The 18792-nt window shown below is 44.9% G+C and overlaps 1 protein-coding gene across 1 annotated transcript in view; it reads right to left on the bottom strand.

Moving 5' to 3' along the window:
• Positions 1-283: 283 nt before the first annotated feature.
• SAMHD1 (SAM and HD domain containing deoxynucleoside triphosphate triphosphohydrolase 1) overlaps positions 284-18792 on the bottom strand; it is a 47326-nt gene continuing 28817 nt past the window's right edge. The window contains exons 12-16 of the mRNA XM_024559638.3: positions 13008-13150; positions 12030-12125; positions 6522-6626; positions 5804-5941; positions 284-2368 (exon numbers count right to left, since the gene is read on the bottom strand). Of these exons, the coding sequence (XP_024415406.1) occupies positions 2261-2368; positions 5804-5941; positions 6522-6626; positions 12030-12125; positions 13008-13150 (590 nt within the window). The 3' untranslated portion in view covers positions 284-2260. The remainder of the gene's footprint in view (positions 2369-5803; positions 5942-6521; positions 6627-12029; positions 12126-13007; positions 13151-18792) is intronic.

Below are 18792 nucleotides of genomic sequence, written 5' to 3'. Positions count from 1 at the left end.
AGCTCAGAAAACAGAAAAATCCATATCCTTTCCCTTGCTTGTACCTGCCTCCTGCCAGAAGGCAAACATTCTTTATTATGCTATTTGCTCTCCATTATTGAACCAGAAAAAGCAAATAAGACCGGCCCTGTTAAATGCCATCCCCTCTTACAGACCCGACATAGCACTGAGGTACTAAGAACTCTCTGGGTAGGTTCCTAGACCCATTTCCTGGGCACACAAGGGTCAGAACCGGGCACGCAGTGTGAGGCAGTCATTAAGGAAGACACCTTTGGTATCAAGATGGAGATATATTATGAAGCTTTATTGCAGGTATTTCCCTCACCCAAATTAGGTAACCAGTTATTTCAACTCACAGTTCTGTTTACAATCTCAAGGTGATAACATAAGGTCCCTCCAGAGACTAAGCTGTTACAGTCTCCGTTTTCATACCAACAGTGAAGATGTTTCTTAAGATAAATGTAACCTTGTAAATGACACACAGTTCTCATAATCCAAACAGGTGTAAATAGCGTAAAGTGCAGCTGCCTTAAACCAATAGATTCAAGTTGTTTCTCAGCACAATGATACAGTATGGGTTCCACACAATTACGAAGTAAACCACAGTGATTTCAAGGTAGGGGTGCAGAAATAAAACAATCTCAGCAGAAAAACATTACATCATGACATTCTCAACAGTCGGTCTGGGTACATGAAGTCTGAAGCCTGGAGTTCTCCCCACTGAATGTTTCAGAGGTATTTTGGCCAAAACAGATGTGCCCCAGTATCACAGCTGACCTCACCTGTGCGCCCTGAGCCCCCACTCGAACACATCCCCACCAACACGGCATCACCGTAGGAGGAGAGAAGGGTTTAGATTCTCCTAAACCCGTGATTGCCTATTGACGGATGGAAGAGGGGGTGGAGCCAATACAGAATGACAGATGTTCCAAATACATTTCGCCCCGGTGTCAACAGAGCACAGCCTGCTTATACAGAGGGAGGGGGCAGCACTCCCGAGTCAGGACAATCCGTGGGCCTGGGGTTTGAGTTCCTCCCTTCCTCTACTTCCTCTCGCCCAGAGGCAGGGCGGGCTCCCCACTCCCACCTGCCATGGGGAGCATCAAAGCATAGGTTAGGAGCTCACACTCCCGTTCCTCACTGCCTCGCATCCTCAGGGCCCTCTGGCCACCGCTGGCTTTGGCTCTGACTCTAACTCGGACTTTGCCCTCGGTGAATGCTGTAGGATTGGAAATGCGTGTGGGGCGGGGGCAGGCGCTCAACACAGGAGCGCTGCTCAACCTCGGGGGTGTCCACTCTACCGCTGGAGGTGAAGAAGTCCACTGACCAAGGGGAACCTGGAATTCACTGGGCAATCACTCGTCTCAGCACGGGCAGCTCAGTCTTTGCTCTGGAATGATAAAATGTCCTGAACCAACACAAAGAAAGCCCTGGCTCTAAGCAGCCCTGAGGAGGGTCCTGTGACGGCCTCTGCTCAGCTCACAAGAGAGGTGCTGGGAGCAGGTTGGAGGGAGCTTCCTTCTCTAGGCTGGACCCTGAGTGTTTGGGAGAGGAAACTGCCTGGGCCTGGAGCCACAGCTGACCCAGAGAACAGCTTGGTTTGGGGGATCCCTCTGCCACTGAGGGTAAGGTCTCCTAAAAGGTATTTTATATCCCAGTTCAGAGGCCAAAGCCCTCAGATATTATCAGTAGCTTACTAAGGCTTCTCACCGAAGAGCTGGAGCCTGCTCCTGGCTCTCATCTCCTACAGTCCACCCCAACTTGGCTAAAAGAGTGAGGGAGGGTGTCCTTCACCAATGTTTCCGTCACCGAAGGCGAGCTGGCCTCAGGGTGATGCCTCCTCGGGGGGGCAGGACTTTGTGCGTCTTGGAACCATCGCTGTTTGTGACAAGCCCAACTTCAAATTCCAATGTGTACCCTCGTATCGTTTCCAATTTTGTTTTTTAAAAAACAGTCATGTCAGAAAAGTTCAGAGTATATAAAAGAATTGTTATGCTAAGAAAATACTAAAAGAGAAAGGCTTTAATTAATACTAAAAATAGGCGAGGTAATGCTTTCCATAGCACGTATAGCAAGATTTGCCCGATACCTTTTTGTTTCTCTGAATAAAAATTGCTTAACTGCAGCATAGGTGTACATTCAAAATATGGAATAAAAAGCACTCGTTGTCACTAAATCTGTGTAAGTCTGTGATCAAATTCCCTCGGTGAATTAATTGTGCTGGAGTGAGGGGTTTTTGTAAACATACGATTGCAGACATTTACGCAGAGTCTGTAAATTTCAGCCTGGTCCGGGTTTTCTCTACTTCTGGGTTACGAGGTATATACGGGGAATTCCCTACTTTCAGAGGTGTCATAAAATCGGCTTCCTGTCAAGGAGAAAAAAAGAAAAACTAGCAACACAGAAAAGCCAGTTTTCGTAATTTCAGGGCAAGTGTTGGATACACAAATCATCTCGCCGCTTGACTGCTTCCAGTCCTACCTCCTCTGGGGAAACCCCCAATTATATACGTGTCCCGTGCTTGGGTCAAATGGGAAACACTGCAGCTAAGCAGGTGAGAAGCAAAAGCCGCCCGGCCTGCGCTTTTCAAGGATGGCCAGAAGCAGCACACTGGCCGGGTCCACGGCCTTCTCCCTTCACACGCCTTCGTGGAACGCAGACTCTGTCCTGTCTTTCCAGGAGAATGAGGGGCTTCATGGGACCCCTGCTTCTGCCTTGCCTGGTCCCCTCCACAACACAAGGCCCTGGTCTATAAGCTGGCAGAAAAAGGGAAAGGACAGTATATCCCTACAGAACTTGGACTTTCCTCTGCAAAGCGATACCTTTGGCCCATCAGCAGAGACTCCACCCAAAATGAGGATGGCCTCAAAGTGAGTGATGCTGTGACAGATAGTACAAGAAGCCAGGTGCTTTAACAACCGACTCTCTCCTGAACCGTTCTTGAACCTGTGAGTGGGCTCTTTGAGGCTACGTGAGGGCACAGGACCCTCGAGAGTCTTTACTGCACTGGGAACGTGGGGTGTGTGGGAGAGTGCTGCGTCCCCTGCCTGTCCGCTTTCAGGTCCGCCCATCGCCCTTCCTCTGCTCCACGCTGTGCAGCAGCAGCCGCTCTCATAGACTCCGTTTCCCAGCTCCCGGCCTGCTGGCTGCCAGAGAGGTTTGCCCAGTGGGGGCACTGGAGGGAGACTGGGAAAGAGGAGGGCAGAGAGGCTGGGCATTGCTCTCCCTCCCCTAACCCTCTGGCTCAGGCAGCAGCGGCTGTGACTCTTCTGTGGCCCTAGCTTCTGCAAGTGACCCCAGCACGTGGGCCCCCACCTCCTACCTTAGAGGTGGTCGCAGGTTCCCTCTGTTGTCTCAACCGTCCTATTTACTTGTTTAGTTCTGCCCCAAATTTTGTATACTGGCCCCTATGTTAAAATTTCTTCATCTCTATTGCACTGGATCCAACTTGACAGAGTTAGAGAAAGCAGCCACTCAATCGCCGTGATACTCATATTTGGAAGATCTGCCTGTCTCAGAGCCAATCCTATTTGTCTTCAAATCCATCTCTCTGTCTACCAAATGCCCTTACTGCCACCGTTCTAATGTGGACTCTAGTGAAGTTTGTAAATGCAGACCTGAACATGTCATTCTCCTGCTGAGGACACTTCAATGGCTCGCCCTGCTCACGGAATCCAGGACTTTGCACACTGCCCAAGACCCCTCCCCTAAATGCACCATGCTCTCTCTCATCTTTGGGCCTCCCCTTCCCCACCTCTCACCCACCCATCAGGTCTCAGCTTCTAAATCCTTCTCTAAATAAGCTTTTTCCAACCAACCAAGCCTGGTTTAGAAGCTCCTCCTTTATGTTCTCTAAGACCCTGAACATGCTGCCCCACCCCAAAGCACTTGCCACGTCACTGTTGTAGTGACTCACTGGTGTGTCTGTCCCCTCAGCTGGAGTGAGATCTGTGAGAACTATGTCTGCCTCAGGTGCTGTTGCACCCCTGGCACCTAACCCAGGACCAGGCAAAGGTGCTCGCTCAAGGAGTGAATGTATCCAGACTTAAGGTAGTTACTGCCACAAGGGCTGAACTTCAATAGCCTCGTGCCTCTCTGCTTCCAGTCTCTCCAAGTTCCAATCCATCTGCCACTAAGTTTTCTTCCTTAGTCAGTGATTTGGTTTCCTTAGGTGCTACAGTACCGAGGACAGAAGACATCCTTCCTTATTCCCATGGGTCTCGCTCCAGCTAGACAAGACCCGCACAGAGGTAAACAACGACGACAGCCGCACAGTAAGCCTTGGCCACTCTTGATGATTCCCTCCCGACTATACGTGAGAAAAACAATCTTCTTTGTTAGCTGATTATCCGAGGGTCTCCATAATCTACTCCACTCTTCCCACTTAACTGCTCCCCACTCGAAAGAAAGAATTTTCTACTGCAGCCAGCAGGTCTTTCCCGGTCCTCCCAGACACACTCAGCCTGCTCCACCTCCACGCCTCCGTGCTGCCCCCCCGCCAGCTGTGCCCGCCTTTCCCACTCCTCACCCGAACACGACTGGCCGTCTGGACTGCGTAGGATCCCCCTCCTTCAGGAGGCCTTTCTGTCTGTTCTCCCAACTCTGCAAGCTGACCGAACTCACCTGGACCACTCCACCGGGCACTTGATACAGAGCTAATGTACTGAGCTGCTCTTTCACGTCTGACCTTTCGGTTTTGTTTCCTTTAGGGTCCAACGTGTAGAGGGAAAAGGCAGCTATGAGGTCGTGAGAGGGAGTCCTAGACTAGGAAGTGAAATGCTGTTTCCCACCTGCCTGCTAATTACATGCATTCAGTCAAATACTGACTGGTCACTTTCTCTGTGCCAGGCATCTTCTACGTGCATGTCAATGAAGGATAATTTGAACAATGTTCTCTACAGACTGGCAGCCATGGCTTGGCTCCACTTCCTCTCCACTCTCTCCTTCCAGAGAATTAAATTGTTCACAGGTTTCAGCACACTGAGTTTCAAGTAAAAAGGTAGGAAACTTGTTATCAGTTGAATGTGGACTTCAGCCAGTTAACATCTCAGTGTGTGTAATCCTCTCTGAAGGATGAGAACACTCTGAACGCTCCCGGCTGCCGAAAGGACTGGATGAAACAACTGGTGAGAACGTTACAAAGTACTATCCATATGCTCAGCATTTTAAACTTGTATCATTAAGACAAAGTGACCAACACAGTATCCACTTACAACCGGTGCAGGAAGTAAATTCTGCTTCACATAGATTCAGAGATTTAAAAAAAAAAAGCTTAGCCCTAGCTGGTGTAGCTCAGTGGATTGAACGTGGGCTTCGAACCAAAGGATCTCTGGTTCGATTCCCAGTCAGGGTGCATACCCGCTTTGCGGGCCAGGTCCCCGGTGTGGGGGGCCAACATGAGAGGCAACCGCACACTGATTGGTGTTAATACGAAAAAAAGAAAAGCTTAAAGTGGAAAATCTTTTTTTCTTCAAGACCATAACCAAATAACTATAATTCTTTAAAAGATTTTATTTACTTATTTTTAGAGAGAGGGGAAGGGAGGGAAATACCAAAGTGTGACTACCTCTCGAGTGCTCCCTACTGAAGACCTGGCCCACAACTCAGGCACGTGACCTGACTGGGAATCGAACCTACGACCCTTTGGTTTGCAGGTTGGTGCTCAATCCACTGACCAGCACCAGCCAGGTCAAATGACTATAATTTAAGTGAGAACTTTTCAGAGGGAGGAGGTAAGGATCTCTTCTGGTCTTTACTTAAATAGTAAATCTTTTGCAAAGTAAGCGAATAATAAGCCACCCACCTTCGGCTTGGGGAATTCTCTGTCTTGGCACCATTTTATAAAATTCTGTTGCGCAGCATGCAGGCTTTTTTCGTCCGTCTTCTTACAGTACACTCGGACTTGCTGCTCCGCAAATCTGTCTGGCAAGAGGCATGAGACCTTTCCAAGGAAGAGAAGATTTCATGGTCAGCTGGAGTTCACACACGAAAGATCAGTTGTTTCTTAGTTCCATTCTTGATGTTATATTAAAAGTACCACATTGCTTTGTTATTTTATCCTGATTATAATCCAAAGAAAAGAATTCATGGTAGTTTCCAGATTACAAAATGCCCTATAATTGTATGCTCAATTAAAAAAGACTAAAGGTTTATATCATATAATTGTATGTGGACTACAGACTCTCATACAAAAGACAGGCAAATAAGCACATTGAACCGACATGACTTCGACCATACAACACTCCCTTCCCCTGAGATTTATAACCTAGCCTTCAAACTAAAAACAGTGCTTTTATTTAGGTTCAGCAAACAGGAAAAACTAGCTGTTAAGGTGGTCTAGTTTATGTAAAATCAGATACACTTTAATTTTAAAGGTAAGCTTATTCTATTTTTTTTTTTTTTTTACCATATATATTGACTTTAGGCCCTCGCCTGCATGGAAAATACAAAAGCACTGTAAAGATCTGCCAAATGCCACTGCAGTGTTTTTTGGGATTTTTTTTTTGAACCTAAGTAGTTACCTCATTTTTAGTAATCTTTTTGGCTTGGCTGTAGTCAGTCTTGGAATAGAAGTGAACATGATCGATAGGGTTCTTGTCTTTCATCCCATAATCCATGTCGACAACCTCAATAAAAGCAGGAAATAAATGATCACTTACATATTCAGTAACAATGAGAATAGAATGCGGGGTTGTGGGGACGTCACCAGCAATAGAACGAAGCTCTCTGAAGGTTCAGAAGAACACTGGTAAATCGGCTTATAGTGGAACAAAAATGGTCCATGGCCCACAGGGATCTGGTCTTGAAATATGGGTGGGGGGGATTTGAACTTTCAACATTAGTAGGGTAATACCTACCATGTAACAGACACTGTGGTAGGCACTAGAGATACAGTAAGGAAACTTGATAAGATCCCAGCCCTGCCACAGCCACATGGCCTAGACGGAGGTTCAACGAACAATTATCCAAGTAATCACTTAACCACATTTGTTAGAAGAGCTACCAAGATAAAGCAAATGGTGCCATGAACGCTCGTAACTGGGGACCCTAGTGGTCTGGAGCTCCTGGGGAATGACTAGTGAACTACTACATGAGCAGGAACTAACCAGGCCTAGGAAGGAAAGGAGAGAATTCCAGGCAGAAGAAACAGCTCCAGCGCAGAACAGACCAAAACTGTCTGCTAGGTTTAGTAACACTGGAGTCGTTGGTGGTCTTGGTAAGAACAATTCTTGTGTACCGATGGCAACAGAAAAAAAGCTTCACAAGTAAATAAGAACTGAAAAAGACGACTTTTTAGAAGTTTGGCAGTTAAGGAGACAGGAGAGCCTTCCAGTTAAGATGGCAGAGCAGGTAAACGACGTGCTCGCCTCTTCCCACGGCCACTTCAAAATGACAACTGAACCCCAGAGCAACCACTGTTGAGAACCGCCTGAAGTCTAGCTGAACACAAGTTCTATAACTAAGAATATACAGAAGAAGCCACATTGAGACTGTATTAAAAAAAAAAACTGAAAAAAAAAATAAAGAAGACATGAGAGAGAAATACGGTACCCAGGAGAGGTTAAGGGAGCGAGACAGCTAGAGGGTGGTGCTTGTTACCCTCTGAATCTGACGGTGGGCTGTGTAACTGCCGACAGGAGTCAGAGACAGAGGAGAGCCGACTCCGTCCGGCTCCGCAGAAACGAATGGCTGGACGGCTGCAGTGCCCAACGCGGCAGCCACTAGCCACGTAGGGCTTTTTACATTTCAAATCATTAACTTCAGCTTCCTCTCCCCAAAAGCGACCAGAGGTGACCTCTGAAGATGGTTCGCTATTCACTTGACCCAGAAAACCCCACAAAATCACGCGAATCAAGAGGTTCAAATCTTCGCGTTCACTTTAACACCACTCGTGAAACTGCCCAGGCCATCAAGGGTATGCATATTCGAAAGGCCACCAAGTATCTGACAGATGTCACTTTACAGAAGCAATGTGTGCTGTTCCGTCGTTACAATGGTGGATTGGTAGGCGGGCCCAGGCCAAACCGTGGGGCTAGACACAGGGTGGGTGGCTCAAAAAGAGTGCTGAGTTTTTGCTGCACATGCTTAGAAACGCAGAGAGTGATGCTGAACTTAAGGGTTTAGAGGTAGACTCTGGTCCCTGAGCACGTCCAGGTGCACAAAGCTCCCAAGATGCGGCGCAGAACTTAGAGCCCACGGGCGGATTAACCCACACACGAGCCCTCCCTGCCACACTGAGAGGACCCTACTGAAAAAAGCAGATTGTCCCAAACCAGAAGAGGAAGTTACACAGAGGAAATAAAAGCTTATGGCCTGGGAGTAAATTCAGCATAAAATAAATACGAATAAAAGTAAAAGAAATCATTAACATCAAATACAACACAAAATTCACTTCTTCAGTTGCAGTGGCCACATTTCAAACGCTCAGTAGCCGTGGGTGGCTAGTGCCAACCAAAAGGGACAGTGCAGATATATATGGAACGTTCCCATCATCGGAAAGTCCTATTGGAGAGCCTCGGTCTGGATCACAGGCAGGATTACTGTGGATAGGAAGCGAGACGTTTCCCCACTGTACCAGAGGGAAGGCTGAACACAGCTGCAGATGGAGTCAGGCTCGCTTAGCTGACAGCAGAGGGTGAGGGAGCTCCTACCTCGTGGCCTACGATACAGCTGGGGCCAGGGAGCAGTGTTGGAGCTCTGAGAGGGGTGAAGGTGGTTTGAAAGTCATTATGGAGTCTGGAGAATTGCACTAAGCCTGCTAGGAAAATTCAGAGGGCCCAGCTGAGGTTGGTGGCCATGAGCTGTCCGTCAGCCTTCTGCTAGACAGATGCGCAGACAGACAAGGGAGTTGAGGTCAGCAGCAGAAAATGACTGGGTTAATGGAACACAGAATCTAAGTCAGACGGGAAGAGAAATGAAGACAGAAGGCTGTGGACAAGCTGGAAGTGAGGAGACAGTCAACGGGGGGTCCTCATGAGCTACGAACAAGCACACGAGAAAGGGGTTTGTGGGCGAAGCAGGAATGCTGAAAGAAGTGACTTCTGGAGGGAGGTTTTTCTGAGTGCTGGTAAGGTTCACAGTGTAACATGCTGAGTGCTGGCTGTGGTCCCTGAGGATGAGCACGAAGAGATGAGAGGTGGTTGGCCACGTGGACTATGAAGGATAACGGCAGGAACTGGAGCGGACAGCGAGACTCTTCAACAAGAGGGCAACAGGTGTTTTGAGGGTGTCAGTCTCAGAGGAATGGGGACCTTGCACAGGGTCTTGCCGTGGGAGGTACTAGGGAACACGAAGTCCGATGAACAGGGAGGTGTCCTAACCCTGAGGAATGTGCTTTTCCTGAACAAGCTGCAGGGAAACCAGGTTCTCAGGGGACGACCAGGCTGCAACCAAGACAAAGAGCTATTATTCAGTCAAGAGGCTGACTCGACTGGAGTTCGCTGATTGCGAAGTGAAGATGCCAAAAGGTTTCATGGACAGGTTTGGGGGAGAGGGAGACTGGAAATGAAATAAGGGGCAAAAACACAGTAATGTGGCAATGATGGCCCAGGAAAGAACCAATGATAAGAGGGGCTTATCCTGTGAGTGGTGACTGAAGAAAACCAGCATGTGAGGCCTGGCGGCTCTACTGTCAGGGGCCTGTGAGAGACGCTGGACGTCAGGGATTCAACTGTGGTACACAAGTGACACCAGGAGTCAGCAGGACATGGCCAGGCCCCCTGCTGTGTGGTCCACTGACACTACCCCGGTGGCTGCGGTGAGTGCGCTGCACCCCTTTAGCTGGGAGGAAGCAACTGCTCAGCGCTCCCCACAACCCCAGGACCAGTGCTGTCTCAGGCTTCTCTCCTGGGTGTTGTTTCATGCGGGGAGGGACTCGCTGTAGCCTGGACGTTTTTACACGTCACGGTACGCATGAACACTAAGCAAATTTTCAGAAGTACCACTAGCTCTTCAGTATGTATTTCTTTGGCGGCAGAGTAGGAATAAACGGCCATCTCTATTGCTCCGTAATGCACAGCTAGCAATTCCTCCCTGAAGCAGATCTGATAAAACGGTTATTCTTCCACAAGAGCCATGTTATATAGTGGGAGGTCCATTCTTACCCAAGGACTCAAGACCAAAAAGTAGCTACAGACCTATGTCCAAACTCTTTAATATTAAATAATAAAGTAAGTTGGATAGTCCATTAAATAATTACAAAAGTTACTACCCACAGTCCTAAAAAGAGCCACATATGGTAAACCTGCACCATATAAGCGTATTATACTGTCAAACTAAAACCGAGATGCTAATACATGGTATTTAATTGGCAATTTTACTTGTTTTCTCAGTGTATAGACAGGCTTTACCCATCTTGAAATAAAACGTTTTCTTTTCTCCTGATTATGAAACTTTGTATCATTCTCACTATAAAGAGAAAATTACCTACAATTCTACCACCCAGGTAGAAACAATGTAACATTTTACCACTCATACATCCAGACTCTTTTTCAATATGCTCACTGTATACACACCTATGTATGTGTGTATATACATGTAAAAATAAAATCTTCTTGTATGTACTGCTTTTTTTCTTATTACAAATACCTTTCCTTGTTAAAAACTTTTTTCATTTTTTTAAAAACAACTTTTAATATTTGCATTATTCTACCGTATTTCATATTGAGAGACATATATACTTTTCCTAATTTCATACTATAATAATGCCACAATGAATATATTTGTACTTTTTTGCAAAATTGATTACCTCCATAGGAAAAATCCTTAGAAAAAAATTGCTGAGTTACCTAAAAGTGACGCTAGTTTGGTTGCTAATATCAAGTTACATTCCCATTTTCATGTGCCTTTATTATCACAAAGTCTTATACAATTGTTTTGTTCGTACAGGTCTGATAGACAAAAAATCTTTCATTACTGCATCAATTTGCCTCTAGGTTAAAAGGCAGGTTATTCTTTTAATGTCTACTGGCCGCGTGTGTACCACGTTCTCCTGTGCAAGGACTCCTCAGGAACCTGTGACCCTATGTCTGTCACCAGGGGTGTCCAACCTGCGGCCCACAGGCAACCTGTGACCTAGGATGGCTGTGAATGTGGTCCAACGCAAAATCGTAAATTTACTTAAAACCTGGTTTTTGCTAATCAGTTTTTGTTAGTGTTTGTGTATTTGATGTGTGGCCCAAGACAACTCTTCTTCTTCCAGTGTGGCCCAGAGACGCCAAAAGGTTGGACACCCCTGCTAGGCAATTGCACTTTGAGAGAAAAACCAAAAGGGAGGTCAGGGAGTGACTAGCAGTACTGTACTGAGTTGAGGGTGGTAGAGCCCCCAGTAATGCACCGAGGGCACGGGCAGACACGTGACAGCCTGGAACACATTCCAGAGAGTGAAGCCTTTTACAGTCTCAGGACGTCAGGATGCGAGATCCCTTTATTCTGGGGCAGAACCTCATCTAATGAAAGAGGAAACAGCAGCCTGATCTGCAAATCTGAGGTGCTTTAGTATGCAGCCAAGTGAATAGAGAGAGGGTCCAGGGGCAATTCACTCACGATACCCCTTGGCAAAAGGTGGTTATGGAGAGACTGCCCCTCACTCAAAGATACATCAACAAGAAAATAACAAACAAGAGCCTTATAAAAATATATATATAGCAGAGTCCCAAGATTTCAGAGTAGAGCTCCGATTCTTTTCTTTCTTCTATCTTTCTATACTTTCCAAATTTTCTGTAATGAACATGTACTGCTTTTATAATGGGGGGGGAATTTATTCTTTTTTTTAATTTAAATTATTTATTTTTAGACAGAGGGGAAGGAAGGGAGAAAGAGGGAGAGAAACATCAATGTGTGGCTACCCCCACGCACCCCCACTGGGGAACCCGGCCGGCAACCCAGGCATATGCCCCGACCGGGAATCGAACCAGCGACCCCCTGATTCTCAGGCCTGCACTCAATCCACTGAGCCACACCAGCCAGGGCAGGGGGATTTATTCTTTAAAAAGTGTTTTACTTAGTATATTATCAGGTGAACTACTTACATCCACGATGATATCTTCGGCATTCAGTTTAGTTTCTAGCATCATTTCGTCCAATTTGGCATCAGCGATCTCTTTTGGAAGATTTTTATAGTCTTTCTAGAAAAGACAAGACTCCTCATGTTAGAACTCCAGTTCTTCACTAGTAAGTACTTGTGCCATGAAGAGGTTCTCTCTCTGAAAGTGGCACTTTAGCCCCAGGTGACCAGTGGCTAGTGACTGGACAGCACAGTCCTATACCTTCCTTCTTTCCCATCTCTAACCATTTCCCATCTCTAACTAAGCTAACAGAAAACAGTGTATTACAAAATGGTGCTATGCAAGGACCCCTTGCATCTAATTAATTACGTACTAATTAGGGTCATGCAGGAAGCAGGAGAAATGTGCCTATACCATCCTTTCGTCGAATCACAATAGAGCCATTTTCATAACAGAACTTTCACATTTAAAACAAATGTGGCATCAGCCTATTCGTAAACAAGAGGAAATACAGTGTAACCCAAGGAGGCATTAAAAGCAGGGTGTGGTTATCAGCGTGGCTCCTGTCGCTCGCTTGCTGGCACAGAGTAAAATCTTCAACAAGCAGGAGAGGAAAACAGATATATAAACTAAAAAATGCAAGCATTTGCCCACTGGGAGAACCTGATAAACTGCAAAAGAAGTTAAGTAGCAGCAGGTCCTTATGGTTTCAGTGAAGCTCACGCAAATATCTTAATGTGCGAGTAGGTGTGACGTGGCCTTGCATCCCGGCTCGCTACCTGGGCTTCCATAGGCATGTAATTTAATCCCTTCCCAAGCCTCAGTTCTTGCCATGTACAAGACAGACTTGAGAACACTGTATTCACGCAAATGAGATTAAACGGGAATACACGGAAAGGGCTTAGAGCAGAACCACAGAACTGTGACAGGTTAATGGTGTTTGTTCCTCGTGGGGCACAGGGGACCTTCCCTCACGGGAAGGCGCTTGACAACTCAACTCACCCTTTCAAGTCTCTTGTTCTTTTCGCTTAGCAGAACCTGACCCACATACTTGTAGAGATTACGGTGTTCAATTTTCTTTAAAATCTCTCGTGCTGCATCCAGTTGGGGATCAGTAGAGTGTAAAATCTCCAAGAAAATGTTATCTGCCAATTTGATGAAATTTCAGTTACATTAAAGTTGAGAAAATAAGCAAGATTTATAGACTCATACCTTGCCGTACCTCTGAAGTGATTTCAAGCAATTTACAAGTGTAGACACACCATGATGAAAATTTTTTTTTTAAAGATTGAAGTGATAAGACCTATGTAAAAATGTTTTAGCCAACGTCTTGGATTTGCTTCAAGGTAATCTAACGAGCGGGAAAGGGTAGATAGGAAACAAGACTGAGCCAGAGTTGATGATTTGAGGCTAGGTTATGGGTACGTAGGGGTATATTCGTTTATTGTTGTTTTGTTTTGTTTAAAGAGAGTGATACTTAAGGACTTACAAAATCATGTCTGATAACTGCTTCAGAATGGTCCAGCGTATCATGGGAGTGAGGGATGAAGCAAAATTCTTATGTGTTGATAACTGCTGAAGCGGAGTGACGTGAATTTTTTTTTTTAAGTTCTATTCCGTGATGACAGTAGGAGGTAGTTTGTTTTTCCTCCAACTTTTTATTTCAAAAAACTTCTAAATAAAATACCTTTCCCCTAAAGTCATCAACTGTTAACCGTTTTCCACATATGCACAGTATGTCTGTGTGTGCGCACCTACACCCACGTTTTTTGAGGGAAACGCCTGAAAAGTCCAGACACCAAGACCCCGCGCTCCCAAATACGTCAGCATGTATCTCCCAAGGTCAAGAACATCCCCTCACATAACTACAATCCTGCCAAAAAACTTAACACCGATATGCAAATATCAAATTACAGTACATATCCAAATTTGCTCAACTGTTCCAATAGTGTAATTTATGGGTTTTTGTTGCTGGGAAGAGAAACCAATCAGTACCACAGATGACATCAGTGGTCATGTACTTTTTGTCTCCTTTAATCCAGAATTAGAATAACTCCCCGGCTTATTTTTCATGATGTGCACATTTTAGACAAGCTCAGGCAGCCATTCTGAAAGCGCCCCACACTTTGAACTCGTCTGGTTGTTTCTTTGCCATTACATTCAGGTTAACACTGCTGTCAAGGACACCGCATTAGGGACATGCTGGCTCAGGGAATCACACCAGGAGTCACCTATGAGCTTTGTCGCCATTACTGGTTATGTTAAGCTCCAGCCATTGCTAAGGCGGTAATTCTCAGCTTTCTCCATTATACATGTATTTTCCCTTTGTAATGAAATAATCTATGGGGTGATATTTGAGACTGTAAGATTTTTCTAATAAGTTTTCAACCAGTGGGTTAGTACTCATTAGCATTTCTTGACGGGATCCATTATTACATTTAACAAAATGAGTTTTATTAAAATGTCTTTTGTTTTAAATAAAATCTTAAAAAAAAAAAAAAAAAAGTCCTGGCTGGTGTGGCTCAGTGGCTTGAACACCGGCCTGTGAACCGAAGGGTCACTGGTTCAATTCCCAGTCAGGGCACATGCCTGGGTTGTGGGCCAGGTCCCCACCTGGGGGCAGGCAAGAGGTGACCTATTGATGTTTCTCTTGCACATCGGTGTTTCTCTCCCTCGCTTCCCCAATCTCTGAAAATAAATAAAACCTTAAACAAAAAAATACTTAGAAAAGAAAGTTTTAAGTATATGATTTCTAAGGTCCTTTTAAATGTAACATTCTATGATTCCAATTTAATTTAAGAGATGTGAGGGTGGGGAGCTTGCAGGAGAAGGGAGAAAAGGGGGAAGGTCCATCTATTGCTTAGGAATATTGGGGGATAAAGACCAAGGTAAGAAAATGGTTACCTAAGACAGTGGTCTTAACATTTGCAATGCTTAAGATAGCCACATCCAGATAAGCTGAAACATTCATCAGAAATAAGAATTCAGGAAGCAGAGAGAACAGATAAACAAACTGTGGCACATTCACATGATGGGCTACTATCCAGCAAATAAAAAGGAATACAATATGGATGAACCTCAAACAGATAAAGCTGAGTGAACAGCTTTACATGGAAGAGTAAACACTGTATGATTCCAATTACGAGAAAGTCTGGAAAAGACAGTGATTGCTTCCGGGGGTGAAGTATGGCAGGACTGACTGGGAAGGGGCACGAGGTAACTTTCTCAGAAGACAGTGTTCTGTGTCGGGCATTTCTCAAGATGCAGTAGACGTACACTTCAGATTGATATATTAATATAAATTTCACGTAAATTTTACATCAAAAGAAAAAATCCATAATTAGTGAATTTTAGTTAATCAGCATGCCCAAGGATTAACATGTACTGGCAACAGCAATGTACTTTAAAATTAAGATAAACTAATACATGGATATAGAAATGATAAGTATAGATAAAGCAAGTTCAATAAACACTGGATTTAGGTGGTGAGTATACAGGTGTTCACTATAAAATGTGGAAAATCATTCTAAAAAATGAAAAGTAGAGATTTTAAAATAAAGAGAAGGTGCGTTGCCTTTTGGAAAAGCAGGAAAGGAATGAAGGCTCACACGGTCCTATTCCTTCAAGGTCATGTAGTGAAGGACAATATGGATGATACGACTGCCAGGAATAAACTGCAGGAAGGAGATCATTCCTGTCTCAAATGATGGAAGTGGGAAAGGCCTTATGTTTGTTCTCCTAATCTCTGGTGCCCTAATACTTTGTCTGGGATTTTTGACATTGCTACGATATGGTGAATGGACTCACCTCACTGAACAGGTTGAAAGCCAGTTTGCACGTTATAGAACCTTCATGGTGAGCAAAAGCTAAGTCTAGTCACGCACAGTAAGACCTTGTTAAAATGTCTATTTCATGGATGGTCAGATAATCCAAAAGTCTGTAAAATCCAGAATTCTTTCCACCACCAGATAGGTTAAATATAATAAAATGATATAGGATAAATTATTAGAATTGATGATGGCTTCCAATGAAGACTGAGGATGGCTTTAAAAAATAATTTTTTAAAAACCCTCACCCGAGGATGTGTTGATTGATTTTAGAGAGAGAGGAAGGGAGACAGAGAGGAACGTTGATGTGAGAGAGAAACTGCAATCGGTTGACTCGTGTATGTGCCTCAGTTGGGGACAGAGCCCGCACCCTAGGTATATGCCCTGACCAGGAATCGAACCCACAGCCTTCTGGTGTATGGGGATGATGCCCCAACCAACCTAGCCATCCGGCCAAGGCAGCATAACTTTTTAAAACAAAGCATCACTTTGAACGAAACTTAATTCTCCCCAGCTTGCTCAAATTGTTTTACCACCTCTTCTTCTATTCCTATCAACATAACAAAGGAAGAACAGTTTATCTACTATGATGTTATTAAAGCAAAACAGAGAAACAATTTAGAAATATGGGGTCTGGTACAAATAATGCCCTTTTTTATGACAAACTCTTTCATTACAAAATCATAAGCATGTAATTCTGTAACATAACAATATCACACTTGAGCACACTACATGACATATTAGGTGAACTGTTCAAATTAAAACTACAAATTATAACACCCATATTATTACCCTCCCACCATACTCAAGCAGGTGTTACTTCTGCCGGACCCTGTATATTATGCCCTGTGAGTAACTCTGTCCTCAATGCAAGAGATTAATTAACAATCAAGAAGCAAACTCACTTGTCACATTATACACCTTAAGTATTGATATACAGTGTTCTCAATGTAAAAATGCATTTAATATGGGGAATCGTTATTTCACTTCTGATTTTTGGTTTAGCTGTGATCGGAAAATAACACAAAAGTTGTAAGTGTAGGTCCTGGCCAGGTAAGCTCAGTTGTTTAGAGTGACATCCTGATGTTAAGGTTGTGGGTTCGATCCCTGGTCAGGGCACAGACTAGAATCAACCAATGAAGGCATAAGTAAATGGAACAAAAAAAAATCAATGTTCCTCTCTCTTTCTCTTCCCTTTTCTCTCTAAAACAGACAAACAAACAAATAAATCTTTTAAAAAAAGTTACAAGTGTAAGAGGTACTCATATAAATGGCCTTCATGTGTATATATATATATTTTAAATTTTTTATTGTTATTCAATTACAGTTGTGTGCCTTTTCTCCCCATCCCTCCACCCCACCACATCCAAACCCCCCTTTCATGTGTATTTTTAAAGAACCACATATAGTTTTAAGAATTAAGATTTTCCTGTATTATGTTTCTTTTGATTATTGAAATGTATGGACTAATAAGAATTCTCGGAGAACCAAGATGGCGGCGTAGATAGACACACTGCGCCTCCTCACACAACCAGAACTGACAGAAAATCGAATGGCAAGGAAGTCCGACACCAAGGAAATAAAAAATAAACATTCATCCAGACCGGTAGGAGGGGCGGAGATGGGCACCAGGGCGGAGAGGACTCGCGTGGCCTTGGTGGGACCGAGACTGGCAGAGTGTGGGACGAACGGGGCAGGCGGTCCGAGCACTAGCAGACCCTGCGGCCCCACATTTGCGCACAGATGAACCAGGATGAACGGCGGGGAGCGAAGCAGACCACGCAACCCAGGACTCCAGCGCTGGGGAAATAAAGCCTCAAACCTCTGATTGAAAACGCCCGTGGGGGTTGGGGCGGCAGCAGGAGAGACTCCCAGCCTCACAGGAGAGGTCGTTGGAGAGACCCACAGGGGCCTAGAGTGTGCACAGGCCCGCCCACTCGGGAACCAGCACCAGAGGGGCCCAGTTTGATTGTGGGTAGCGGAGGCAGTGACTGAAACCCGGTGGAGAGTGGAGCGGGCGCCATTGCTCCCTCTCAGCCCCTCCCCCACGTACAGTGTCACAGCGCAGTGACCAGTGTTACCCCGCCCCCAGGGAACACCTAAGGCTCCGTCCCTTTAAGTAACAGACTCGCCAAGACAAAAAAAAGAAAAAAAAGGCCCAAATGACAGAACACTTCAAAGCTCCAGAAATAATTCAACTAAGCGAGGAAGAGATAGCCAACCTATCGGATGCACAGTTCAAAGCACTGGTTATTAAGACGCTCACAGAATTGGATGAATTTCTTCAAAAACTAGATGAAAAAATGAAGGCTATGCCAAGAGAAACAAAGGAAAATGTACAGGGAACCAATAGTGATGCGAAGGAAACTGGGACTCAAATCAATGGTGTGGACCAGAAGGAAGAAAGAAACATCCAACCAGAAAAGAATGAAGAAACAAGAATTCGGAAAAATGAGGAGAGGCTTAGGAACCTCCAGGACACCTTGAAACGTTCCAACATCCGAATTATAGGGGTGCCAGAAGGAGAAGAGGAAGAACAAAAAATTGAAAACTTATTTGAACAAATAATGAAGGAGAACTTCCCTTCATTATTAAAGGAAATAGACTTCCAGGAAGTCCAGGAAGCTCAGAGAGTCCCAAAGAAGCTGGACCCAAGGAGGAACACACCAAGGCACATCATAATTACATTACCCAAGATTAAAGAGAAGGAGGGAATCTTAGAAGCAGCAAGAGAAAAGAACACAGTTACCTACAAAGGAGTTCCCATAAGACTGTCAACTGATTTCTCCAAAGAGACCTTACAGGCAAGAAGGGGCTGGCAAGAAGTATTCCAAGTCATGAAAGGCAAGGACCTACATCCAAGATTGCTTTATCCAGCAAAGCTATCATTTAGAATGGAAGGGAAGATACAGTGCTTCTCAGATAAGGTCATGTTAAAGAAGTTCATCATCACCAAGCCC

Source organism: Desmodus rotundus, chromosome 6, assembly GCF_022682495.2.
Source record: "Desmodus rotundus isolate HL8 chromosome 6, HLdesRot8A.1, whole genome shotgun sequence".
NCBI lineage: Eukaryota > Metazoa > Chordata > Mammalia > Chiroptera > Phyllostomidae > Desmodus > Desmodus rotundus.
This window is presented reverse-complemented; position numbering and strand designations above follow the sequence as displayed.